The following is a 27,877-nucleotide window of genomic DNA, read 5'->3' as shown; positions in this document are numbered from 1 at the left end:
TTAACCAGCCCAACGCAGAAAGAAACAAAAGTAAATTTACCAGAGAAGACATGTCTTGCAGACAGAACATGGATTCTGGAGAAACCAGAGAACTCAATCCAGAAAGACACTTGTCTTTAAACCAAAAGATAAAAGCCCTTTTATCATTCCAGGAGGACGTACAGTCCTTTATTAAAGGCGGCTTTATCACTAAACCAAATCCTGAATAAAGTTGATATAGGAGTTAAGAAGAAATTATTTAGGCATAGGGTAAGGAAGTCCTTAGTAAGGTTTTCCTTTTAATGAAAAGAAGCTTCCAAATAATTTTCTAACAAAGAGCAGCCTGTAAAATTGAGCTGCAGACATAGACAAGCAAGCTGCAAGTTTGCACGGGTGAATGCCAGTAGCTGTGCCAATAGGAAAAGGCTACCTGGGACTAGGCATATCCAACATGACAGCTCCATCTTCTCTTCTCTTTGCCAGCCACGCATACCATAAGGAGCAGACAAGATGGCGCCAGTCAAGCAAAGACCTCATTTGCAAAATAAGATTAGGGTGGGGCAGTCAGATTCCCTGGACAGTATGTAATGTCACACCTGGTCCAACCAATCTTTGGGCCCTGTGTAATCAGGTATCACCTCCTCAAGCCTGTCTATAAAATCCAGTGCACTCCACTGTGGGCCAGGCTCTCTTGAAGGGCAGAGCTAGCTGTTCTCTTTCTTTTGCCTAGTAAACCTCTGCTCTTAAACTCACTCCTTGTGTATGTCCATGTCCTTAATTTTCTTGGCACGAGGCAATGAACCTTGGGTATTACCCCAGACAACAACTCCGCTTCCAAGTCAAGAGCTTCTACCAAAAAGGGGGAGGCTTGGCCTGAGAGGAAATCCACCAGGGCAGAAAATGTGAGCCATAGAAACAGAGTGCTCAAAGGGCTCCGGTGAGTATTGTACACTAGTTCCAAGAATCATGAATTCCTTCTGATACTGTTTTTCAGGTCCTGCTTCTGGACACCATTTATGTCACCTTAAATAACAGAGAGGCTCTCTAAACGAAAATAATATTTATATAATAGGGCTGTATTAGTCTGTTCTTGCATTGCTATAAAGAAATACCTGATGCCAGGTGCGGTGGCTCATGCCTGGAATCCTAGCACTTTGGGAGGCCAAGGTGGGAGGATTGTTTGAGCCCATGAGTTCAAGACCATCTTGGGCAATATAGTGAGACCCTGTCTCCATAAAAAAATTAGCTGGGCATGGTGGAGCACACCTGTAATCCCAGCTACTCAGGAGGCTGAGCTGGGAGGATTGCTTGAGTCCTGGAGGTCAAGGCTGCAGTGAGCTGTCATTGCGCCACTGCACTACAGTCTGGGTGTCATAGCAAGACCCTGTCTAAAAAAAAAACAAAACAAACAAACTGTAAGCGGTTGAACTAGTTCATGGTTTACAGGCTGTAGAGGAAGCATAGTGGCATCTGCTTCTGGGGAGGCCTCTGGAATCTTACAATCACGGTAGAAGACCAAGTGGGAACTTGCATGTCACATGGCCAGAGCAGGAGCAAGAGAGAGACGGGGAAGATGCTACACACTTTTAAACCTCAGGAGAACTTACTCACCATCATGAAAATAGTACCAAGTTGATGGTACTAAACCGTTCATGAGAAATCCACTCCCATGATCCAATCAACTCCCACCAGGCCCCACCTCCAACTGGGGATTACATTTCAACATGAGATTTGGGTGAGGACACACATCCAAACTACATCAAGGGCATTGCAATGGGAATACCTATATAACACCATAGTAAGCTATGTGTGTATTCAGGGAGGTAAAGGACCACAAAGGTTTTTTAAAGGAAAAGTGAGGATCAATACATAATTGTTTTGAGATAATTATCCTGGCTACAAGGATCAATAACAAGGGTGACACTAATCCAAGGCTGGACGGGCAGTTGCTGGACAGATGCCTTCAAAGGAGTAATTTTTGTGTAAGGTTGCAATGGCCTTTGTGCAAGGTTGCAAGTTTTGCAGTTTTTTATGATAGTTTTTGTTATCAGGTATTTATGCATGAGTACTCTCTCTTCATAGCTTCTACTGGCTCAATTTATCAGGCTTTTTTGTTTTGTTTTGTTTTGCTTTTTATAAACATAAGTGACTCCATTTTGATTCTGACAACTTTAACATTGACAACCATGAAAGATTTCTGACTGCAGTGACTGTCATTGACTGTTGGCCTCAGCTGGTATATTCTGAAATCTATTACTGTGTTTCCACCAAAACCATGCTTCCCATGAACTGCTCCTAGCCAATGATTGAGCATGGCAGGGATCCTAGGAAGGCCCATTCTTGGAATATGTGGGATTCCCCTGATGGCTCAAGGACTTCTTAACTGCCTTGCTGAACTTCCTTAGAACTGCACTGCAATCCAAGTCTTCTCCACTCAACTTTGCTTCCCTTTCTTTTTCAAAAGGATTATACCAGCATCATGGTCTCTTGGCTCTTCCAGCCTTCCATGAGTTCCTGCCTATCAGGCATCTGCTTCTCAGAGGACTGAGACACATTTCTGTTACTCCAAGAACAATTCTGTTACCAAGGACCAGTGCTGTGGTCCTTGGACCAGCAGCACTGGCCTCATTAGAAATGCAGAATGTCAAGCCCCACCCCAAACCTCTTGAATCAGAATCTCATTTTAACAAGATGATTCATATATGCATTATAATTTGAGAAGCACTGATTTAGATGATTTGGATTTTTCAGCAAATCCTTTAAATCTCAGTTTGGAAACTAAGTCCTTGCCAAGGTAAATATTTGGAATCACAAAGTAACAGATCATCTGTGTCCTGCATTTTTATAAGTCAAAGCCCAGCAAAGTTAAGGGACTGGTTCAAGGTCATAGATGAGATTAGAAGACAGCCAGCACTAGAAGCCAGGTCTCTTGCCACCCAGCACGGCTCTGCTGTGAGCAGGCTATTTGCTGTAAATATGTATTGTTTAGTGTGGTAGCAGTGGAAATAAGGCTAGTTGTGGTAGAGTACAAAATATATTTGTTCTTTGTTCTGGGTTCCTGGCACACAGTGTCTAAAACCCTAGAAATTTCTGAAGTGATAGTTTCTTTTAAAAGTTATTCCTAACACACCCCACCCTTTAGGAGTATCTTTTGTTATTCATAACTGCCCTTCGCAACACCTGAGTTTATGCTAACAAGGTGATTCAGGTGGGGTCCCTAGCTAGGTTAAGGATGCGTGCTGGTCGTCTGAAAGACCAGACTAGTGAATAGAAGGTGGGAACTTTCAGCCACCCCCAACCTCGGGGGAGGGAGGGTAACTGGAGACTGGGTTGTAAAACCTCTTGAATAATGAGATAAGGAGTGCCTCTGGGTTGGTGAACACATCAGATGCTGGGCAGGTGGTGTGCTGCCTCCCTCCGTACCGTGCATCTCTTCCCTGTGGCTGATCCTGAGGTTTATCGCTTAGAAATAAGCTGGTAAATGTAAGTAAAGTGTTTTTCTGAGTTATGTGATTTGTTCTGGCAAATTACTGAACCTGAGAAGGGGGTTGTGGAAACCTTCATATTTATAGCTGGTTGGTTAGAAGTTCTGGTGGCCCTTGGAACTTGCAACTAGTGTTTGAAGTGGGGGCAGTCTTAAAGACAGACCTGAACTTGTGGAGACTGTGCTAAATCTGGGGAGTTAGTGTCAGACTTGAACTGGATTGTTGGATGTCCAGTTGATGTTGGAGAACTGGTATAGAAACATGATATGCATTTGTTTTATCAGAAGTGGCCTCTGAAAAAAACATATTAGTCCAAACTCAGATGTGCTGTAAGTATAAAATACACACTAGATTTTGAGGATTTAGTATGAACAAGGAATATATTTCATTAACTTTTTTGTATTGTTTACGCATTAAAATATTTTTGATATATTGGAGTAAATATATGGTAAAAACAAATATATTAAAATTAATGTCATCTTTTTTTTAAACTTAAAGATACCTATGTGGCTTGCATTATATATGCTTGATGGTGCTGCTGTAAACCCTATCTCTTCATCAACACTGTTTTATTCACTGCTTAATTAATAGCTTTGGCTGGGATTGCTGAGGGCACTTCCCTGTTACCAACTTGGGATCTTTCAGAAATTCTTTATGGGATGATAGGGCTACTTAACAACTCTTATAAGAACCCCTGATTAAATACCTAAAAATGTCAGTTTCCCTTGAGAAGCAAATCTGCCATGTTATTAGCAGTTTAAGCTCTAGCTCCGGGGTGGAGACAGTAGAGTGAAGGGGTTTGGGAGGTGGGAATAAAGGATTTGGGTCAAAGGGGTTGGGAAGTGACTTTATGCTATGTGCTCCTTTGAGTTTGCATCTTTCAAGAGCCCATATTAGAAGGGTTTTGTCACTGGGACCACAGAAGGAAGGGCCCTGTTAAGGCTCTTGCAGGCAGCCAAGCCCTGGTCTTTCTCCCTTGGAACTGTAAAGCAAAAAAGTATATGAGACAGGTCTCAATCAATTTAGAGATTTATTTTTCCAAGGTTAAGGATTGTGACCCAGGACACAGCCTCAGGAGGTCCTGAGAATACAAGCCCAAGGTGGTTGGGTTAAAGGCTCTTGTTTTTATATGTTTTAGGGAGACATAAGACATCAACCAATGCATGTGAAGTACAAATTGGTCTGGCCTGGAAAGACGGAAGCTTATAGGTCACAGGTGGATTCAAAGATTTCTGATAGGCAATTGGTTGAAGGAGTTATTATCTAAAAGGCTGAAATTGAGAGTCTAGGTTAAGATAAGGGGTTGTAGAGACCTAGTTTCTTATGTAGACGAAGTCTCATAGGTGGCTGCCCCTAGAGGCAACAGATAGCAAATATTTCCTATTCAGACATTTAATAAAAGGCACTAGACTCTTAGCTAATCTCTTCAGGATCAGAAAAAGACCTGGGAAGGGAAAGGGATCCTCTATAGAATGTAAATCCCCCCAAGATACAGCTTTGCAGGGCCATTTCAAAATATGTAAAAGGAATGTATTTTGGGATTAAAAAAGCTTTGATTTCCTTTAGGGCTATACTAGAGTCAGGTTGGAATTTGGTATTTTATTGTGACAGTCTATTTTGTCAGTCTTAAGATCTGTTTTAATGTTAATGCTAGTCTGTTGTGTCTAAACTCCAAAAGGGAGAGGCTGTAATGAGGCCTGTCGACCTCCTTGCCCCAGCATCATGACTGGAACTCGTTTTTCAGGTTTCTTTGGAACTCCCTTGGCTGAGAAGGATCCATTCAGTTATCTGGGGGTCTTAGAATTTTATTTTTGGTTTACAGAACCCAGTATTCTCCCCTTTTACAGTTAAGACCTGAGGAATGAAGGGCATCCAGATACTGACACTGTGAACACAGCTTCTACTCAACCCCTAATCCCAGTTGTTTCCTGCCTGACTGAATCTCAGGGACACAGCAATGCATAATGGTAGCTGTTGAGAGGCCCAGGACCAAGGAAAGGCTTGAGGGCCCTTGGCTTAGATCAGCATGCTCTTGAGACTGAGGAGAACCGAAAGCTCAGGGAATATGTCACTGTCTCACCTTGAGCCTCAGTGGCTCTTTGGGGTCCTCTTGCTTGGCTCAGAGGACTCTGGATGTCAAAGGACTTAAAGGCTCAGCCCTGAGATGAAAACTTGCATTCTCTGTTGGCTACATGAGGTAAACTCATGGGCTTTTTTTTACAGAGAAGTACTGTCTAGAACTGAAATCACTGATCATTTGTGCTGTTTAACAATTCCCTGTTTGGGAGGCCGAGGAGGGCAGATCACGAGGTCAGGAGATCGAGACTATCCTGGCGAACACGGAGAAACCCCGTCTCTACTAAAAATACAAAAAATTAGCCGGGCATGGTGGCAAGTGCCTATAGTACCAGTTATTTGGGAGGCTGAGGCAGGAGAATGGTGTGAACCCGGGAGGCAGAGCTTGCAGTGAGCTGAGATCGCGCCACTGCACTCCAGATCCTGGGTAACAAAGCGAGACTCCGTCTCAAAAAAAAAAAAAAAATTCCCTGAAGCAGAAAAATCTGCTGCTCAGACTTCAATGTCTCATGCCTAAAATTTTCACAAATTACTATATACTCTAGGTGGTGGAATGGACCCAGAATAGGTAAGGGACTTAAGCAATTTCAAACAGCTTATTAGACAGTGGTAGGAGTGGCAGCACATGTGAGAATCTTGGCCTCAAGTCTCTTACCTAAACTCTGCAGAAGTGTGTCTGGAACCCAGAAGCTCATGCTAACATGTTCAGTATCCCTGGTTACTTCTTGAGCAAAGGGCAGTGATGACATTAGGAGAATGAAGGCACAAAGTGGGCCATGCTTTGTTTTATTCTTGAACTTTTAGTCCCATGTATGAATCCTGAGTGTTACCCTCCTGTGTGCTGTGCACTACAGAACGAACTTCAGTTCACAGTAAATGAGGGATGCTTTTTCTTAAGAAATAAATTTAATTCAAGGTGGTTAGTGAATGTGAGGCAATGTAATGCCTTCACGAAAGTTAAAATAGTCCAGTTACAAAAGAAGCACTGTGTATAGTCTCAAATAGCTGAAGGTACAATGGGCTCCATATTTTACAAAGTACAAAAAATTATTTCATATACAAAGAAAAATACAAATAATGTGCAAAAACCATTTTCACAGGTGGCAATTTATAAAATGGAAATGATAGAAAAGTCCTTCATTCTTAATTATCCCCGAATTTCTTATATATTAACACAGTTCTATTTCCTAGTGTGTAGACAATTTTAAATTTGAAATTCTGACATTTTTAATCTACAAAGACAATGTATTTTTATTTTTAAAAAAGGGAACCATTTCATTATTGAAATCTTATGAATGCATCAGTTAATTTATATTAAATTATAAGCAGGCTATCTGAAAAGCAAGGATATAGAAATCATATATACACATTTTTGAAATATTAGTTTAGTATTTAACATATTAACATTTCAAAACAAATGCAATGATCTAGCTACCTATGATGCCAGCTGGTGTCAGTGGCTGTAGCAAAGATGCTGTTTCTGTTTACCATGAGCAAACAGCATTTCTTGGGTCTTAAGCTAAACAAACACAAGTTATCAAAGTAAAGAAAATCTAAAGACAGTTCTTACTTTTCATGTGTAGAAGTGTAGTTTGGGTATCCAGTCATGCCACAGTGTGACTGTGGTCAACACAGCCCTTGTCACAGGTGTGTGTGGTCCTAAATAGCTGGCCTCTGTCTTTCCAACATCTTCACTTCATTGGGAGTTCAGTGCAAGTGTTTGTTTTGTGAGTTAGTGCATTCAGCTTTTTTTGCATGTTATTTTGAAAAAGAAACTGTCAGGAAGCAGAAGATACATAAGAACACAAGGCCCTGGATCCTCAGAGCACCTCTGGTCTAGAGAATTCAACGTTTTGGATAGAGAATTTAATGTTTTGGAAGTAGTGTTTTCCTGCATTGGGCTGGTCATTGTACCATTCCCTGGATAATCTTTTTCCATCAGAATAATGCTGTGTGCTTCCTCTTTGCCTGCTACTGAACAATGACATCTCTTGTTGTGAACCCCAATGGCAGAGAAGGGACCATGGAAGCACCTTTTGGCAGCACCAGAGAACTGAGCATTTCAAAGGTCAGGCAGTACAAGTAGATGCCTCTCATAGGAAACCTAGTCTAAGTAGAATATGAGACAATCTTGGAGGGTTTTGATTTTTGCTTGTTAAACAGGTCTCCAAGCAAATTATGATCCTGGAGAACAAAAAAGGATCTATAGCTTTCATGAAGAAGGACCCAAGTAGGTGGTAGCCATTTTGCCTGGGTGAGGTTCACAGTTGGCTCAGGAGACATCTTCTGATCATTAACCACTAAGACCCTGTTAGAAAAATGTAGTGCAAGATATAGGGAGTGCATGGGGCTATTGACCAGACCTGTGTGAAACACCTATTCAGGTTAAGTAGATATAGCAACCCCTGCAAGAAGGGACTGGGCAGGAGAACCTCAGGCCCTGGGATAACGTGTCGTCAGCTCCTCAAGGATCCATGCTTTTTTTTTTCTATCTGGCAGCATGAGTTCCTCTATTTCTTCAGCATAGGTTGACCATGGGCATCAGGCATCAGAGATACAGCTCTGGATCCTGTCCATCCATTGCTGGGCACTCTGTCCATCCTGCGCGCAGAAGTTATACACACGTTTGCTGGTCTTGAGCTACAAAACCAAATGACAGAGAACCAGAGATGAAGGGCAGGGCTGTTTTATAGATTTGAGTAAGTGGTAAATCAGTCCCTGTGACCTTTCTTTTCCATACTGCCCCAGAACCTCCGTATGAATTTTTCTCCTCAACTACCATACTGTTACTGCCTTTACTTTTCTGGTCTCTAGAGTCATAGGGGATGTTGATAGAAGGGTACTGGCAGGAAAAGGAGACACACTGAGAGCGCCTTACTTTGCATTTTCTTAGTGTCTTCTTTGACTAAGGAGGAAGGGTCAGCAATGAATGGTGCCTTTAACCTCTCCCATGCACTGCACCAATGCACTAAAGGTGAGGGAGCTCCTTGTGCTCCAGGGGGATGCCTGAGATTCATCCATACCATAAAGTTGGCCTTTGTGTCCCCTTTCTTCAGTTGGAGCCATATTGGAAGCCCACTGTCAGGAAAACGATCTCATGGCCTGAGCAGGGCAATAAAGGATGACCTATCTTCTTTATGAAGCCCTGCTTGACTCCAGGGACTACATAAGTCCCCTTCTATTATGTGGCCTATAAAGTGCCCCATAGCCCACGTGAGGGCTGCTGAAGATGTTAGGGTAGATACTTCTCATGTGTGCCTAAGGACAGTCTTTTGTGGGTGGTCAAGCATGAAGACCGCTGAATACTAGGGAAATAGCATCTGTTCTTGAAAGTAGGTAGTAACTGAACTAACAGCATTTAACAAGGAGTTCATCTGTTTCCATGTGCGGCTGGACTCCTTTTGCATAAAGCAGTATACAGCTTTTCTGAGACATACAGACAGGAAGAGAGGATAGCCTTGGGGTCAATAATGCTGAGTTCAAGCTCTGGAACAATTCCCATAGCCAAGGGGGTCTGTCATCCATCTGTAGTCACCACCAATTGCTCTGAGGGCTCCATCATTCTTGGAGACAGATAGAATGATGTGCAGGCACAGCCAGAAAAAGAGAAGTAAGATCAACTTACATCAAAGAAAGCCTTGTCACTTGTGTGCTTTGGGGCTCCCATGCTGGGGCCAGCAGGGATAACCATTTCTACTTCAGCCAGATCAATGTGGCCTTTACAGCTCGTGTCCTCACCTGAGTCATAGTATCGCAGCTGGAACCAAAAGGATACAAGTGAGATATCAGAGACGCAGAAAGAGAAAATGGCATGGCTCTTCAAACTGTATTTGAATACCTTCCTCTGTACCTTGGTTATATATGCTAAACTATGCCTGGAAGAATACACAAAAAATTAGTATTACTTGTTGCTTCTAGGAAGAACTAGGTGGCTTGGAGAAAGCACTGAGGGAAAGACTTATGTACTGTTTGAAAATTGAACAAATAAATGTATTACATCTTAAAAAACAGAATTAAGGCTGGGCATGGTGGTTTATGCCTGTAATACCAGTATATTGGGAGGCCAAGATGGATGGATCACTTAAGCCTAGGAGTTCGACAGCAGGCTGGGCAATGTGGTGAAACCCTGTCTCTACAAAAACATACAAAAATTAGCCAGTCGTGGTGGTGCATGCCCGTAGTTCCAGCTACTCAGGAGGCTGAGGTGGGAGGATTGCTCGAGCCTGTGAGGTCAAGCTGCAGTAAGCTGAGATCCTGCCACTGTACTCCAGCCTGAGTAAGACCCTGTCTCAAAAAACAAAATAATAAAAAAAAAGAAGTGAAGTAACAACTGTAAAAAGTATATGTAACATATAAAAAGGGGGCTAATGTTTAGTAATATACAGAATTCCCAGAAATTGATAAGAAAAAGATAAACAATCTAGTAGAAAAATGCTCAAAATATCTCAACAGGCGAGTCACAGAGAAATACAAATGACTTATAAATATTTGAAAAGATGATCAACTTCATTAATCAAAGAAAAGTAAATGACAATAAATGAGATTCCACTTTTGGATTGAGAAATATTAAAAATGGCTGATGATATCCAATAAGGTACTAGATCATCTCAAATACTGCCAGTGTGAATATAATTTGTTGGAAATTTTTTGGAGAACAAATTGGCAATATCAACTAAAATTTAGAATGCTTATGCCTATTGAAACATCTTTCCACGCTGGGCGCAGTGGCTCACGCCTATAATCCCAACACTTTGGGAGGCTGAGGTGGGTGGATCACTTGAGGTCAGGAGTTTGAGACCAGCCTGACCAATATGGTGAAATCCCATCTCTACTAAAAATACAAAAATTAGCTGGGCATGGTGAGCACTAGTAATCCCAGCTACTGGGGAGGCTGAGGCAGGAGAATCGCTTGAACCCACGAGGCAGAGGTTGCAGTGAGCCGAGAATGCACCACTGCACTCCAGCCTGGGTGACAAGAGTGAAACTCCATCTCAAAAAAAAAAAAAAAATGAAACACCTTTCCCACCTTTATAAAGTAGTCCTACAGAAATACTCCTATAAGCATGCAAAGAAAGATGTATGAAGAAGTTTCCTTCAGCTTTGTTTTATCAGCTAAACATTGGAAAAGACGTATTTGTCTTTCAGTGCAGCAGTGAATACATTAAATGACAATTCATCAATAAAATGGAATACTATAGAGCTTTTCAAAAACAATATGGAAGATCTATATGAGTTCATACAGAACTCATGTAGGAAAACTGTTCAAGACATTTTAAAGATCAAGTTGCCAACAGCATGTAGATAAAAAATGATTTTTGAAGAACACAATAAATAGCTTAGCGTTTGACTACACAGGGGATTTTGAGATCTGTATGAAATGTTTGAATGTGGTATAATAAGCATATATTGCCTTTTGGAATAATAAAAAAAGGAAAAAAAAATCATCCCAGCACTTTGGGAGGCCAAGGCGGGCAGATCACAAGGTCAGGAGATCGAGACCATCCTGGCTAACACAGTGAAACCCCGTACCCAGTCTCTACTAAAAATACAAAAAATTAGCCGGGTGTGGTGGCGGGCGCCTGTAGTCCCAGCTACTTGGGAGGCTGAGCCAGGAGAATGGCGAGAACCCAGGAGGCGGAGCTTGCAGTGAGCCGAGACTGCACCACTGCACTCCAGCCTGGGCAACAGAGCGAGACTCTGCCTCAAAAAAAAAAAAAAAAGGAAAAATGTCAAAGAGACTGCTAGGGAATAAGCCTTATTGGGCCATAATCTGTGGATTTTACTCTCTAGTGTACATGGCAGGAAAGTAGTGCTTCTGACAATGTGGCTCTGGCCTGAGACTTTTCTCTCTCTCTCCTCTCAGGCATGGTATAAGCAGGGCTAAGTGGAAAAACTGTATCTTTCATGTTAAAGAAGTCCAGAAGACTGGTAAGAATGTAAGTATAATTTGATGTAATTGTAAATTATAGAAAAATTATGACGTTCTCCTACGTTATAGTTAGAAGTTTAATGGAACTTTTTTACACAGTGTAGGCTCTATGATTTCAGAGTATAGCTTCCTAACAGGGCTTCCATTTGTATATTTGAACATAAATTATCTATATTGTCCCACAAAGACTCTGTAATCATTATGAAATTCCTTAAGTAGAGGAAAAGCTGGACCCCAAATATAGTCTTCATTTGGAAGGAGTCTTCTAGATGCAGGTCCAACCAAAGCACTGTATTATAGGAGTAACAGTTCAGGTTTTTCCTAACAGATTCCACTTTATAGTAAATGCATTGACAATCAAAATGTGTAACCCTCAGCCTCAAGGCTGAGTGGTCAATTCCAAGGTAGAGTAAGGCCTGCAGTCAGAACACAGGAGACCATGCAGCTCTCAGTAATGCAGGGTGCAGAGCTGCTAGAGGTTTGGGTAGGAATTGCTCTCCCTTGAAATCACTGGAGTAAAGACTATGATGCTAAGGATTGCAGAGGCTGCTACAGGAATAGCTAAGAACCTAACAGTAGTCAAAAGATTTCTTGACATAGTCAGCAAGGTCCAGTCTAGTACTTGCCCATGTGAATTCCAAGTTTGGGTGGGCACATCCCCTTCTGCCTCTTTTGGGGCCCCTTTGCTCCCCTGTTGCTGCCATCTTTGAAGGGTAACAGTGCCTTCTTTACTAACCAGTACAGCAATGGGCACAGAGGTGGTGTTCGATAAATGTTTGTAGAATAAATTAATGCCCTCCGTTTTGAATGGATGCTTTCTGCTGCAAGGACAAAGGTAACCTGTATTCTGAGGAGTGTTCACAGGCACAGGCTTATATGTGCATGTATGCAACAGGCTGAAAACCTCAGGAATCCCCTCACCTGGGTTTTAAGATCAGGCAGCAAGAGATATCTGAGCATTAAAAAAGAGTTCTATTGCTGTATGCTCTGGGCTCAACTGTTGCTACCTCTGCTGCAAGTACCAGGCTGAGCTACTTGGGAAACTTCCTCGGAAGGCTATTGCCCTTACTCAGGGACATCTGGGGCCCTTGAGGAGCCTCCAGATTGCATATGAGACGCACTAAAAAAGCAGTCTGTACATGAGGAATCTGTCTGCTAGAGCCACATAATAGCCGGGGACTGGGACTAGCCTAGACAGAAATAATTTCTTTTGGCTTTAAGAGTATTACCTGATGTTTTGTTACATCCAAAACAAACCAACGGGGCTTCCAACCTTTCAGCAAAGCCCCTCTTTTATAAAGCGTTCCCTCAAAGGACCTAGAAGAAATGATGACAGGAGAGTTAATTTTGATTTACACTTACGAAATGCTGTAAAGGGGAGGGGATGTCTGTTGTTTTTGTCAAGTCTCTATTTCCCCTAGATGATCCAAAAATGGCCAATAAGAGTTCTCCCTGGAATTTTGCTACTAGACCCCTGGGGAAAGACTGCTGCTTTCTGCTGGGATTACCACATCTGTGAGGCTTGGAATGATCAGTAGCCATCTTTTGTGCCATGTTGGGACTGACATAACACAGAGAGAGGGCAAAGCAGAGCCGGGAAATGGATAGAAGATACTGTGTGAGAAGCTAGCATACCCTTGACTGTCCTTGTTTATGTGAGTAAATTCCTTTTTGCTTCAGCTAGCATAAGCTGAATTTCTGATGTTTGCCACTGACAAAGTGCTGGCTAACACATATTCCCTCAAACGTTCTGGCAGACAGGAGATAAGAGCCATCAGGACTCAATTACAAATAACTACAACCTCTTGGCATTATTTTTAGTTGTAATTTTTTTTTCTTTTCAAAGAGACATCTAAAACATTACAAAAGTTAAAGCAAATCCATTTCAAGTTTATAAAAGACTGTACTGCACAGGCCTAGCTTATTGAGGGACCTGTGGTTCAGCCTCAGGTGGTGTGGGGAAGTCTTCAGCACACTGAGCAGGATTCAGCATGTCACCTGTTTTCCTCATTCTTGGATGTATACTGGCTATAGAGCGTGGCTGCTCTTCGCTCCACTCCATTGGATGGGGAGATGCTGGAATTCTGTTCCTCCCCCATGCTGCCGTCTGGGAGATGTAGCAGAGATCTCTTCTGATAGGAAGGTAGGTTGGTAGACACAATTCCTGGGGACCTCGACAGGTGTCTTTGGGACTGAAAAAGACAGGACAGGAGCTAGGAAACCTTTACAGACACTTAAGCCACTGACTGGAACATTTCATTTACAAATATTTATCTCAGGGAAAAAACTGGACGAATAAGCAATGATAATGTACAACACTATCAGTCCCAGAGTTAGTTATCATGGTAAAAAACTGGAAACAACCTACCCGTCCATTATTAGGGACATTAAACAAATTATGGCATTTCCATACAGTGGAATTCTAGACAGCCATTAAAAAAATGATGTTGCTATGGCCAGCTGTGGTGGCTCACACATGTAATCCCAGCACTTTGGGAGGCCGAGGTGAGTGGATCACTTGAGTCCAGGAGTTCGAGACCAGCCCGGGGAACATGAAGCCCCATTTCTACAAAAAACATTTAAAAAATGAGCCGAGTATGGTGATGTGTGCCTGTAGTCCCAGCTACTTGGGATGATCACCAGAACCCGGGAGGTTGAGGCTATAGTGAGCCATGATCACACCACTGCACTCCAGCCTGGGCGACAGAGTGAGACCCTATCTCAAAAAACATAAAGATGATTTTTTTTTTGAGACAGGGTCTCACTCTGTCGCCCAGGCTGGAGTGCAGTGGTGTGATCTTGGTTTACTACAACCTCTGCCTCCTGGGTTCAGCCTCCCGGAGTAGCTGGGATTACAGGTGCACACCAGCATGCCCAGCTAATTTTTTATATTTTTAGTAGAGACGGGGTTTCACTATGCTGGCCAGGCTGGTCTCAAACTCCTGCCCTCGTGGTTTGCCTGCCTCAGCCTCCCAAAGTGCTGGGATTACAGTGCGCCTGGCAGACATTGGTTTACACACAGTGACAGATGGAAGGACATGTATGCCAATGTGGAGTGAAAAAGCAGGTTTATTTTATTTATTTTATTTTTATTTTTATTTTTTGAGATGGAGTCTCGCTGTCGCTCCCAGTGGTGCGATCTTGGCTCACTGCAAGCTCCACTTCCCAGGTTCATGCCATTCTCCCGCCTCAGCCTCCAGAGTAGCTGGGACTACAGGCGCCTGCCACCTCGCCCGGCTAATTTCTTTTTTTTTGTATTTTTAGTAGAGACGGGGTTTCACCATGTTAGCCAGGATGGTCTCGATCTCCTGACTTCGTGATCTGCCCGCCTCGGCCTCCCAAAGTGCTGGGGTTACAGGCTTGAGCCACCGCTGCCGGCCGAAAAAGCAGGTTTAAAATAGTATGTCTAGTAAATCTCTTTTATATGTGAATTTGTATGGTAAAACAAGTTTGATAGCACAGTGGTTTACTTCTAGGCTATAAATTGTGGGTTGATTCTCATCTTCTATTTTATAACTTTGTGTGTTCTTTCAAAAAAATGAACATTATTACTTTCATTATCAGAAAAAATCAATAAACTATTATTTTTCTAACAAAAAAGCATTAAGGCATCACCCACCTGTTGTCTGTCTGATAACAGCTCCTGAATTGCTATTTGAGGTTAAGAGATAGAGCCCCAGATGGTCTCTTTTTACCACAAAGGTTTTCTTCTACCTTCCATTCTTCTTGACCTTTCTGCAACATCTGACCTGCTGGCCTCTTCTTCCTGAACTGTTCTTCAGAACACTCATCTATCCTAATTTCCCTTCTGTTGCATTTGGAGCCAGTCTGATGTGGGTTCGATTGGGGGCTCTACCAGTTGCCACTGGATGATCTCTGTGCCTGTTCCTCACGTAGGAGAGGGAATACCATTCCCTCACAGTGGATTAAATAGGATGCGAAGGTATGTACCATATTAGATCAGAAATAGGAAATGGGGTATGCGAAGCAGAAAACAGAGTATTTCGTGTGTGTGTGTATATATATATATATATATATATTTTTTTTTTTTTTTTTTTTTTTTTTGAGATGGAATCTTGTTCTGTCACCAAGCTGGAGTGTGGTGGTGCAATCTTGGCTCACTCACTGCAACCTCTGCCTCCCAAGTTCAAGCGATTCTCCTGCCTCAGCCTCCTGAGTAGCCAGGATTACAGACGCCCAGCTACTTTTTGTATTTTTAGTAGAGACGGGGATTCACCATGTTGGCCAGGATAGTCTCGATCTCTTGACCTCATGATCTGCCTGCCTCGGCCTCCCAAAGTGCTGGGATTATAGGCGTGAGCCACCTTGCCCAATCGTTAAAATATTTTTATGATAAATGTTTCTTAAGTCAGAAACAGAAAAGGGATTGTGAACAACACAAAGTGGCATATTTTGTTGTTTTAAAATACTTTCTGTGGAGCAAACATGGTCTTGGCATTCCCCTCCTCCCTCATGTGGTAGACGATCCGCTGAAACCACACAGGCAGTGAGACAGGAAAGAACCCAGTAATTTCCCTTGGATTTGGGGTGCTGAGACATAAGTAGTATGTCACTGTGGTGAAGTGAGACACTCAGGAAGTATTCAGTCATTTGGAACTTTCTGCCCTGGACCCCCAGGACATGACCCCTCCCCTTTCCACCCTTCCTTCTGGCCATAAACCCAGCTGGGTCTTGTCACCTGTGGCAGTGGGCTCCACCTGACTTAGCACCCTCAGAAAGCTCAGAAGTAGCTCTTAAGGGGCATTGTCAACTCACGCGATCTGTTCTTGGTTCTTCTTTAAGGTCCACGGTTACTCTTTCCCACAGCTGCTGCCACTTCTCAGGGGCTTGGTTCAATTTGTGCTCCAATTTTTCAATTTCCTGCAAAGAAATGAAAAGTTTTCTGATCAGTATTTCATAGAAATCAGGATGTGCCCCAAAGCCATACTGCTTCTGTACTAGGCCCAGATGAGCAGCATGGCCAGAGGGCAGTTAAGTGGTGGACATGGGTCTGAGAGGTCTCCCAGCCAGGAATAGTGGTGAGAGCTCTAGCTGGTGTGCCGCACTGTGGCGAAGATGGTTTATTAGGACCTATAACTAGGCCTTTTTGTACAGGATAGCTTACATACTAGAATGTGAAATATGTATCTCAGACATCTGCACCCTTGGGCAGCCCATGGGAAATCTGATAGCCAAAGCAAGAGGTCAAGCAGTGGCCCATGGCCCAGCCCTAATAGCTGAGGTAGATGAGAAGCCAGTCCTTGACAGGAGGAACCCCTCAACTCTGATGATTCAAACCAGATGTGGAAAGAATAAGCCAAGAAATACCCAAGGAAACAGATATACCTTCTGACAGAGAAGCTGGAGATCAGGGCAGCTGCCTCTGTGACAGTATGACTACTGAAGCATACTCTTCCTGGTCAGGAAACCAGAGGGGGAAGACTCTTTAGGAAGTGTCTGGCCTATATCAGGGCTCAAAGCTATTCCTCAGGCTGGCTACTGCCAGGAGGGGTTGGTTCTGGAACATTCCTTGCAGAAGATGGTTGGCAGCACTCCCATCAGGCCACTGACCACCCACACTTCTGACCAGAGGAAGTAAAGCACCCACAAAAGCCACAGCCAAGGCCTGACTAAGGCTGTTCAGGCAACTGAAATAGCTGGGAAGCTGCCGGAAGGAGTAAATTGCTCCATTTGCTTGATTGCTTCCTTGTAATGCTGGAAAATCTTTTTTTTTTTTTTTTTCTGAGAGTCTTGCTCTGTCACCCAGGCTGGAGTGCAGTGGCGTGATCTCCACTCACTGCAAGCTCCGCCTCCCAGGTTCACGCCATTCTCCTGCCTCAGCCTCCCGAGTAGCTGGGACTACAGGTGCCCGCCACCTCGCCTGGCTAGTTTTTTGTATTTTTAAGTAGAGACGGGGTTTCACCGTGTTAGCCAGGATGGTCTCGATCTCCTGACCTCGTGATCTGCCCGTCTCGGCCTCCCAAAGTGCTGGGGAAAATCACTTTTATTGAGACTCTTTTCCAGTAGTGAAGCCTGGTCCCCCACTGATGATAGGAAGCAAATCTGGTTTCTTCATACACGGAAGGTGCTACCATAACCCTAGCCCAGAGTAAGCAGAGCCATGTTCAGAAGTTTGTAAACCATTCTTAACTTAGCCTGGTTCCTCTGGCCTCGTGCCTCCAGGGCCCCTGGTGCCCCAGGTGCGTGTCTACAGTTGACTTACACTGAAAAGGCTGGTGAGAGCATCGGGCTGAGTACAGCTGACGTCATCATAGCATGGCCACACTGTTCTCCTCTGGCTCCGTGGCCCAGCTTCTCCAGCCAGGTCAGAGTCTTCGGAGGGGAAATGCTTGGGGGTTAGCATCATCCAGTCATAGGAAGGGCCTGTGGACAGGGTCTCTTCTATGTAGTAATCCCACTTCTTGAGGCTGGAGACATTTACATTGGGCTTTAGAGCCTGTTAAAACAGAAATATAGTTTCATCTTGACCCCAAAGTACCCCAAGCTCACTGTCAGGCAAACCCCTAACATTTGTAGAGTCCAGAGGAGGAAGAGTATGAATGGAGTTCAAATACCATATGTCTAAATCTTAATTTAAAAGTCATACATCAAGATAAATTATTAAATAAAACATCTTCCAATCCTCCCTCCTACATTGAGAAATGTAACTTCCTAATGACCTAGAAGGTCAAGTTCAATAGAGAATTCTTGGATTCCTCAGAATTTTATACTAAGAAGTGGTGGCACTGGGAGAGCTGGCCCCAGCCCCCTGTCCTTGGCCTCTCTTCTCCTCCCACCCCTATCTTTATTCTAAGGGTCTTACATGAATGATTATGTATACCCCAGCCCACAAAGTCAAACTCTGTCCACTCTGTCAAACCTGCTACTTTTTGCCATTCTTTGGGCCTTGGGGTCCATGTACTAACATAGGAGACTGACTTGGAGAAGTAGCCTGGTGAGCAGACTGAATTTGGGCAAAGAATTCTGAAGTGCCCAGACAGAGCATGGTTTAGATGAAGGAGGGGCATCTAACCATGTACCTTTGGTTTCTTGTACTCCTCACCTCATGAGGAGGATGCAGCTGGAGGATGCAGTTCTATGATTGGGGCCCAGGGGAGGGACCTCTCTTGGCCCTAAGTAATGGTGGAACTGCTTATCAGACCAATCTGTTCCATTCCAGGGCATGTGTTATGTAGATGTGCATGGTGGGGCACAGTTGCCTTGAGATATATTATCCTTCTTGGGCTCAGCTCCAAACATCTCTGCTTCCTACAGGGGTCCTTCCATGGCTTTGGTACAGATAGACTTAAAGAAACTTTTTCTAAAGTATTTTAAGGTTTTTCAGCTTAGACCACCTGTTGATATTTCAAATTCTGTTAGTTCTTTCTTTCTGGGGAAAGTTGTCTTGCTTTGATTCTCTAGAAGTTTTCCCTTCTAGGTTTTGGGAGCCAGCTCTTAATTTTTGTGGCAAGAATTTAGGGAACAGTCTCCATTTGTGCCACAACCCAAAACTATAATATCTAAACTTTGACATAGCTTTTTGGTATGAAACCTCGTCCAATGTTTATAAAAAGCTTAAACAGCTTATATATGTTAAAACTAAGGAAAACCTTAACACAAAATTTCAGAAAATGAAACATAAATGATTTCTTACTCTACCTCTATTTCCAATGGTGAATATAAATAATTAAAGAAAATGGGACTCCTCTTGTGCATTCTGTCAATACACTCCCAAATACAGATTCCCTTTTTGGCATGCTTTTCTCCTTTATCATCAAATAAAGTTCCTGTAAGTTAAAAAAAAATCCAACAAAACAAAATTCAATAAATTTTAACACTTTGCAAAAAAAAAGTATGATGCATGTAGCAGATAAAAAAGTGGAATTTTTTTATGGCTTTAAAAACAGCAACATTTGTGCAAAAACGTTAGAAAATAACTGCAAAGCTAAAGACAGGAATGAATTTCATAGCTATAGGCAAACAAATCCAGATGGAGGAAACATCTGATGAAGTTTGCCTCAGCAACCAGCAGTCTATCAATCATGACTCTTCCAACCCTCCTCCTGCATCTATATCTAGATTCAAAGAAGTCCATGCAGGAGGCGATCTATAGTTTTCAAGAGAAAATGGAAGGACTTCAGAGTTGATTCGATGAAACTCAGTAAAAACCATAATTTTATGTTTCTCTTTTAAGTTGTTGGCTGTTTATTATGAAGCCGTTTAAAGTGTTTTCTTGTTTAGGAGTTTATATATACCACAGATCATGGTTACTGAGACTCTAGATGACAGAAGGGTGTAGTCTGTGTCCTTGGGTGATTTAAAAATAAAAGCAGAACTTTTATACCTTTTTCAAATAGTCAATCTATTACTAACATGAGCCCACTTTGTTTTTAATAGGGAGGAAAATGTGTTGGGGTGAGGCAAAAAGTAGTTCTTTAAAAGGCCATGAAGGGTGTCTCAGCAGTGGTGTCTTGCTTGGAATGAAGTGACTCAGTCAAAATCAACATGCATTTTACCGGTTTATATATATATAAAAAAAAATGTCTCAAGCCCCAGATGGCATGAAATTCATAATATGTGGGGCCCCTAAGACTAATTAACAGTTTCTTCTCTACCTTTTAACTGCAGGGTCCAGTGCAGTAGTTCTCAACCTTGGATGTACATTTGAAAAACCAAGGGCTTTAAAAAAATCCCAATGCCCAGGTCTCACCTCAGACCAATTAAATCGGAATCTCTGGGGATGGCCTGAGATATTAGTTATTTTAAAAGTTCAAGTGACTCCAATGTCCAAAGTTGCGACTGCTCTAGGGGTCGCAGTAAGATTTGGACAGCCACCTTGTATATTGCTCCATTTGGCGCCTTGAGGCATGGATTAGACTGAAAGGCTGTGTGGTAGTCAGCCCCAGTTGAAATAGGCTCTAGGCACCTTTGTAGACAGAAAGAGAATGAGCTGAAAGCAGAAGAAGAGATGCAATACCTGGCCCTCTGTTCCTCAGGGCTGTTGTAACACCTTGTGATTGGAACCAAGTCCAGTGGACTTTTCTTACAATATCCATATGGCTGGCTTAGGGCAACATGTACACATATAAGGAACATCTTAAAAACAGTCCAAATCAGACAGCTAGTGCCAAATACTATCACAGTCCAAATCAGACAGCTAGTGCCAAATACTATCAAATTACAACCCCATAATCCAGTATGTAATAATCAACATATTAGGCCAGGCCCGGTGGCTCAAGCCTGTAATCCCAGCACTTTGGGAGGCCGAGGCGGGTGGATCACGAGGTCAGGAGATCGAGACCATCCTGGCTAACATGGTGAAACCCCGTCTCTACTAAAAATACAAAAAACTAGCCGGGCGTGGTGGCGGGCGCCTGTAGTCCCAGCTACTCGGAGGCTGAGGCGGGAGAATGGCGTGAACCCGGGAGGTGGAGCTTGCAGTGAGCCGAGATCGCGCCACTGCACTCCAGCCTGGACGACAGAGCGAGACTCCGTCTCAAAACAAAAAAAAAAAAAAAAAAAAAATCAACATATTAAACTTTTAGGACACAGGATAATTCATTGTGTTTAAGTTTTTCTGCTAAAGATCTTAAAAATTATGACTCAGCGTGGTACGGTGGCTCACGCCTGTAATCTCAGCACTTTGGGAGGCTAAGGCGGGCGGATCACTTGAGGTCAGGAGTTTGAGACCAGCCTGCCAACATGGTGAAATCTCTCTCTACTAAAAATACAAAAATCAGCCGGGCATGGTGGCGGGCACCTGTAATCCCAGGTACTCGGGAGGCTGAGGCAGGAGAATCACTTGAACCCAGGAGGTGGAGGCTGCAGTGAGCTGAGATTGTACCACTGCACTCCAGCCTGGCAACAATGTGAGACTCCAGCTCAAGGAAAAAAAAAAATTATAACTGGTGAATTCTACCAGCAGTGGTTGAGATTACTTACTTTTTTTTTTTTTTCTTTTTTTTTTTTTTTTTTTTCTTTTTTGAGACGGAGTCTTGCTCTGTCGCCCGGGCTGGAGTGCAGTGGCCGGATCTCAGCTCACTGCAAGCTCCGCCTCCCGGGTTTACGCCATTCTCCTGCCTCAGCCTCCCAAGTAACTGGGACTACAGGCGCCCGCCATCTCGCCCGGCTAGTTTTTTGTATTTTTTAGTAGAGACGGGGTTTCACCGTGTTCGCCAGGATGGTCTCGATCTTCTGACCTCGTGATCCACCCGTCTCGGCCTCCCAAAGTGCTGGGATTACAGGCTTGAGCCACCGCGCCCGGCCGAGATTACTTACTTTATCATCTTGGCATAGAGAGGGTAGCTACCACAGCTGTTCCTAAACAAGGTTTCACTGTAGACTTGGTAACGCGTGCATCTACCAGCACACAAGAAGGAACCGACCTCAAGTAGGCAACCTAGCCTGGACTAGGGACACAAAACCAGGCTTCTTTGAATGCTGATTAGATAGGTGGCCTAACATCCAGAGAGGAGGCTGGGTAGATGATTTCTACTGAGCCTTCGGCAATGACATTCTAGGATTTGAAATGCATGTTTATTTGTTGTTGTTTTTGAAACAGGGTTTCAACCCTGTCACCCAGGCTGGAGTGCGGTGGTGTGATCTTGGCTCACTGCAGACTTGACCTCCGGGCTCAAGTGATCCTCCCACCGCAGACTCCTGAACAGCTGAGACTACAGGAGTATGCCACCACACCCAGCTATTTTTTGTGCATTTCTTTTTCTTTTTTTTTTTTTTTTTTGAAGAGATGGGGTTTTGCCATGTTGCCCAGGTTGGTCTTGAATTCCCCGGGGCTCAAACAATCTGCCCACCTCAGCCTCTCAAAGTGATAGGATTATAGGTGTGAGCCATTGCACCCAGCCTGTGTTTTTGAGTTTTAAGAGGAAACGTGTTTCATAGGATGGAAATGCTTATATTTTCCAATAATCATGATAATCTTCCAATATACCAAATGTATCCTTTTATCTGCATCATTTTATTTAATCTTTTCAACAGCCCTGTGTGATAGGCAGGGCTATTTAGTTTTTCAGATGCGGAAACAGATGAAGTAATTTACCCAAAGTTACTGACATTTTCTGACTCTTGATCTATGGCTCTACCTGTGGGACCAGTGGTGGGTCTCAGACTTGGCAGCATAATGGGCTCACCTGGGGAGTTCTTATTTTTTATTCTTTATTTTTGAGACAGGGTCTCACTCTGTCACCCAGGCTGGACACTGCAACCTCTGCCTCCTGGGGTCAAGAAATTCTTGTGCTTCAGCCTCCCAAATAGCTGGGATTATAGGCACATGCCACCACGCCTGGCTAATTTTTGTATTTTTAGTAGAGATGAGGTTTTGCCATGTTGGCCAGACTGGTCTGGAATTCCTGGCCTCAAGCAATTCACCCACCTTGGCCTCCCAGAGTGCTGGGATTATAGGCGTAAGCCACCATGCCTGGCCTTACCTGGGGAGTTTTAAAAGCTCTTGATGCCTGGGCCTTACCATCACAGATTCTGATTTCAGTGGTTGGGGATGTTGCCTGGACCTTAGAAGTTTTAAAAGCTCCCCAGGTGATTATAATGTTCAGTCAAGTCTGAGAACCACTGCACTAGACCTTGTTGCTTCTCTAATGAAGAGAACAGTCATCTGCTATAGGAGAAGCCTTGGTCTTTGGCCACATCTGCATGCTGCTAAGGTAATTTGCTGATCAGCTTAATTCAGCAAAACAAACTGCTTTGTTAAAAAACCAAAAACCTAGCCTGGGCAACATGACAGAACCCTATGTCTACAAAAAATAAAAAAATTATGTGGGCGTGGGGGCACGTGCCTGTGGTCCCAGCTACTCAGGAGGCTGAGGTAGGAGGATGGCTTGCATTCCAGAGGCAGAGGCTGCAGTGAGCCGAGATCCTGCCACTACTGTACTCCAGCCTGGGAGACAGAGCGAGACCCTGCCTCAAAAACAAAACAAAACAAAACAAAATAACCCCCCCTACCCCACAAAACAAAAAAACAAACCCCCAAAAAACACAACTACTCCAGGGAGGCAAATACCTGTGTTTTACTCCCACCAGTATTTGTACATGTTGTTCCTTTCAGTGATAAAGCTGAGTGACATGGTGACCCCTGTAGGGATAGGTCAGTCCACTTAAGACCAGACCTGGCCAGGCGCGGTGGCTCATGCCTGTAATCCAGCACTTTGGGCGGCTAAGGCAGGCAGACTGCTTGAGGCCTGGAATTCAAGACCAGCCTGGCCAACATGGTGAAACCTTGTCTCTACTAAAAATACAAAAATTAGCCGCGCATGGTGGCACGGGCCTTAATCGCAGCTACTCGGGAGGCTGAGGCAGGAGAATTGCTTGAACCTGGGAGACAGAGGTTGCAGTGAGCCAAGATTGTACCAATGCACTCTAGCCTTGGAGACAGAGTAAGTGAGACTCAATCTCAATAAAAAAGGAAAAAAAAAAAGATCAGGCCTGGGGCAGTTGTAACCAACTATACTTACTACCTTCCCAATAAGCAGTATGCAGATGCTTTAGAAATTAAGGTTTCTGATTGTGATGTGAAGAATAACAATTCCATTAGTTAACAAAGGACTGGAAGTATAAATAGGATGGGAAATGGTCTCACCAGTGCTCTTTACCTTATCAAAAGTATGAAATACCATACTAGACAATTTCAATAGGATGCCCTGGAAAGCAGTATTTCCTGATTTCAGATTTCAAACTGAGAACATCAGTAAATATTTTCTTGGAATTAAGAGTTCTCTTTATGATACTGAGTGCATATAATACATTGAACAGAGCTGGTTTTTGTTTGCTTGTCTTAACAAAAATAGTCATGTGTTTCCTCTCCCCCTGTAACAGTTACAAAAGAATGTAAAATCCCCTTGGGAAATGTTTTTACCAGGGCTGACTTTCAGAATCTACTCATTACAACTATCACTGCTATTAAAAAAATAGTTCATCACTATCATTAATAATGCTAGCGATGTCTAAAATTTACTGAGTGCTTACTATGTGGTAGTGACTGTGCTAAGAGGCTAAGTGACTGTGTGAAGAGTTCACAACTATTTTCTCATGTGATCATCATGGCCCTGACAGGTGGGATAGTATCACTGTCCTCGTTTTAAAGATGAGGAAACTGAGGCTCAGAGAGGCATTTAACCCCTCCCCAAAATACTCAGTTGGTGCTGGGATTTTACCCTGGTCTGTTTGGTCCGGACCACAGGGTCTTAGCTGCTATTCAAGCTGTCTCCAAGGGCAGGCACGCTTCCTACCAGAGTGCATCAGGGTTGGAAAAACTATGAGTCAAAGTTCCTTCTCAAACAGTGTGATCACTTTGAGGTATCACAATAATAAACATTTTAATTTTACAAAGATGCTATAGGAATGACCGCCTGCTAAGAGCTAACGTGGTACATAATTTCAGAATTTGGCCACTTATCCACTCTACATTCATAGTTCAGAGTTAAACCTTAACTCAGCTTGTCACTCTTGGGAGTAGTTACAGTATTAGAATTTTCATTAAAAACAAGCAGAACCAACAAAAAAGATGAAACAAGGGCATACAAACACATACCGTGCTCTAATCTTTCATAGTCTGAATCCAGGAGAAATGTTTTAAAGCGATTAGACACATAGTGGAAAGCCAAGAACTTTAAGTAATAGAGATTGAATTCAAACTCAGTTGGATACTGGTTGTGAACCTGAAACACACAAGGCAAAGAATAGAGTAAGAATCAAACAGAACAAAAAGGGATGCCAGGCCACTGAAGGCTCAACTGAAACATGCAGGAGACCATTCAGTCATTCACTCAACAAATACCTGAATCCCTACCATGAGTAGAGACGGGAAGGGAACCAGCTTTTCCAAGTACTTACTATGTGCCAGACACCAGATGAGGTTTTTTTTTTTTTTTTTTTTTTTTAAAATAAACATAATCTCATTTAATCTCTATGTATAGCAAGAGAGGCATTATTATCTCCACTTTACAATTGAGAAAGCAAAGGATCAGCGAGATTAAGACATTTACCCGATGATATTAAACAGTAATTAGCGAGCCCAAATTTAACCCTGGCTTATTAGGCTCCAAAGTCTCTACCCCACTCACTACATTATACTGTGCTTGGCACGTGATAGATATATATTAAATTATGGTTCTTGCTTTCCAGGTAATAGTGTGACATACAACAAGAAAAGCTATTCCTACAGAAGTTTAGCAATGAAAAGGATTGAGAAGAGAAGGTGGTGGCTTAAGGGGACAGCAAGAGATGTTTTCTGGTCAAAAGAAATGTGTGTGTGTGTGTCTGAAGGCAATCCAGAAGGAGCCAACAGAACACATTTTAGAAAAATTTGTTAGCTAATAACTAAGATAATAAGATCCTAGGAAAGCAAGAATGAATGAGGCTTGGGCCCAGATTTAGGGAACAGCTTTGGAAACAGGGAGGGCTGAAAGGTAGGCAAGAGAAAGACAGTTCAAGTGCCAAGGGAAAAGGCAGGAGCTAATACCTTTTAGCTCTAATTTTTCATCAGTAAATTAGGCAGTGAGGTCACTGGGCACAGGAAAAGGAATGAGTGAATGACATGGGAGGTAGAAGGCTGGGCAAAGCTTAGAATGGTCATTGAGCCATAGCATGCTTTAGGCAAACCGTATACAGACTGTGGAGCCATCTCACGTTGGCAGAGGGTAGGCTGATGATCCTGTGAAACTCCCCAGCCCGCCTCGCAATCTCACCTCTATATTGCTCAAACAATCTCTCATGACCAGCTAGAAAATTTTGTTTGGTTGAAATAAGTTCCAGTCATAACTGCACTTGCTTAAAACCTGGTTCAAATGAACACTAAGGCAAGCTGTCTAAAAGTCAGTGTTCTCCTCCAAGTTTAATTTGGCAATACGGCCCTGTAGTCAGTCAGCTGGGTCAGCCAGAGTGAGCAGGCATGTGTGTAGTATGTTGACTGTCCAATGGACCAATGGGAATTTAAAGTTATGATCTGGACATTGATTTATCAAAATTTATCATCTGGTTAGGAACCTGGTTTTCTGTGATGATTAAAGGGCTTTTTTTCCTACATTTTCTTATTGGCTTTTTAATTGAACTAAAATTTTAGCTTGTAAGTAATGCAAAATAAAATGGATTTTAGGAAGATGCATTAAAAAAGTTTGACTCCTATGCAGTAGGCCTGCAAACCATGAAACTGCTTCCTTGATGTGAGCCAATGCCTTCCTGTTGCATCAGATCTCCACAGGACAGCAGAGCTTTCCATGGGACATGGTTCTGAATAGCTAGGTAGTGTGCCCTACTCCAGGTTTTTAGAACTGCAAGCATTTGTATTAAGTATGAGTTTTCTCCTCAGTGAAAATGAAGGGATAAGAAATCATGGGTTTCCTATGATCATGTAATATGAGCAACTAATTATAAAAACTGGCTGGGCACGGTGGCTCACTCCTGTAATCCCAGCATCTTTGGGAGGCCAAGGTGGAAGGATCTCTTGAGGCCAGGAGTTTGAGACCAACTTGGGCAACACAGTGAGACCTTTTCTCTACAAAAATTAAAACCATTAATCAGGTGTGGTGGCACGTGCCTGTAGCCCCAGCTATTCAGGAGGCGGAGGAGGAGGATCGCTTGAGTCCAGGAGTTCGAAGCTGCAGTGGAGCCGTAATTGTGCCACTATACTCCAGCCTGGGTGACACAGTGAGACCCTGTCTCTGAATGAATGAATGAAAAAATGATAAAGGCTAAACTTGAATAGTTTATAGTTACAATAAAACAAGCAGATCTGACACATAATTAAGGATCAATATTAAAAAATACCTTTTATTTCCTTGTTTTGTTAGCCTTCTATGTGTGTCTCAGTAGTCAACCATGTCCCTTAATACAGCAATTCTCATTCAAATGCTTGCCCCTACTAATACTTATGCACAGCAAAGAAGGCCCTGGGTTTGACTCTCCACTAGGCCTGGTTCTCTGGCCTTCCTGGCTCCTTCCTTAAGCATTGCTCAGACCTCAAGTTTCCCCCTCAACCTGTCCTGTAATGCCATACAGAGCTCTCCAGTCTGAGCTGTGGCTTTGGAATCAACAGCCCCACCCCAAGGGGCCAGTGATGGACAGGGGGGTGACTCAGATTGTGGGTGCTGGTACAGAAGAAGGGGACAGGGAAACTGAGGATGGAACTTGGTTCCCTACCATCTGAGTCCGGGGAGGAGAAATCTGCAGTGTGCTCAGGCAGGGTGAGCTCCAAGGGCAACTGCCCCAACAGCCCTTGGAATAAATCTTCAGTAGTCACAGGTCAGCCCCTCGGCTCACTGTTTCCAGGGAAGGAAGAGTTCTTTCCACTGATCCAGTCTACAATATGTTCTAAAATCTCTTTTAAAAATCTTTATTAAAGCCTCAAGGGCCAGGCACAGTTGCTCACGCCTGTAATCCCAGC

At 43.2% G+C, this 27,877-nt stretch overlaps 1 protein-coding gene and 1 long non-coding RNA gene across 2 annotated transcripts in view; one reads left to right on the top strand and one right to left on the bottom strand.

Moving 5' to 3' along the window:
• Positions 1-6,417: 6,417 nt before the first annotated feature.
• SBF2 (SET binding factor 2) overlaps positions 6,418-27,877 on the bottom strand; it is a 523,750-nt gene continuing 502,290 nt past the window's right edge. Inside the window, exons 33-40 of the mRNA XM_025356625.1 lie at positions 25,028-25,154; positions 19,129-19,256; positions 17,693-17,926; positions 16,246-16,350; positions 13,468-13,661; positions 12,699-12,786; positions 9,166-9,297; positions 6,418-8,180 (exon numbers count right to left, since the gene is read on the bottom strand). Of these exons, the coding sequence (XP_025212410.1) occupies positions 8,082-8,180; positions 9,166-9,297; positions 12,699-12,786; positions 13,468-13,661; positions 16,246-16,350; positions 17,693-17,926; positions 19,129-19,256; positions 25,028-25,154 (1,107 nt within the window). The 3' untranslated portion in view covers positions 6,418-8,081. The remainder of the gene's footprint in view (positions 8,181-9,165; positions 9,298-12,698; positions 12,787-13,467; positions 13,662-16,245; positions 16,351-17,692; positions 17,927-19,128; positions 19,257-25,027; positions 25,155-27,877) is intronic.
• LOC112606329 overlaps positions 8,112-27,877 on the top strand; it is a 29,657-nt gene continuing 9,891 nt past the window's right edge. The window contains exon 1 of the long non-coding RNA XR_003115625.1: positions 8,112-8,239. This is a non-coding gene — a long non-coding RNA (uncharacterized LOC112606329). The remainder of the gene's footprint in view (positions 8,240-27,877) is intronic.

This window comes from Theropithecus gelada, chromosome 14 (assembly GCF_003255815.1).
Source record: "Theropithecus gelada isolate Dixy chromosome 14, Tgel_1.0, whole genome shotgun sequence".
Classification (NCBI taxonomy): Eukaryota; Metazoa; Chordata; class Mammalia; order Primates; family Cercopithecidae; genus Theropithecus; species Theropithecus gelada.
This window is presented reverse-complemented; position numbering and strand designations above follow the sequence as displayed.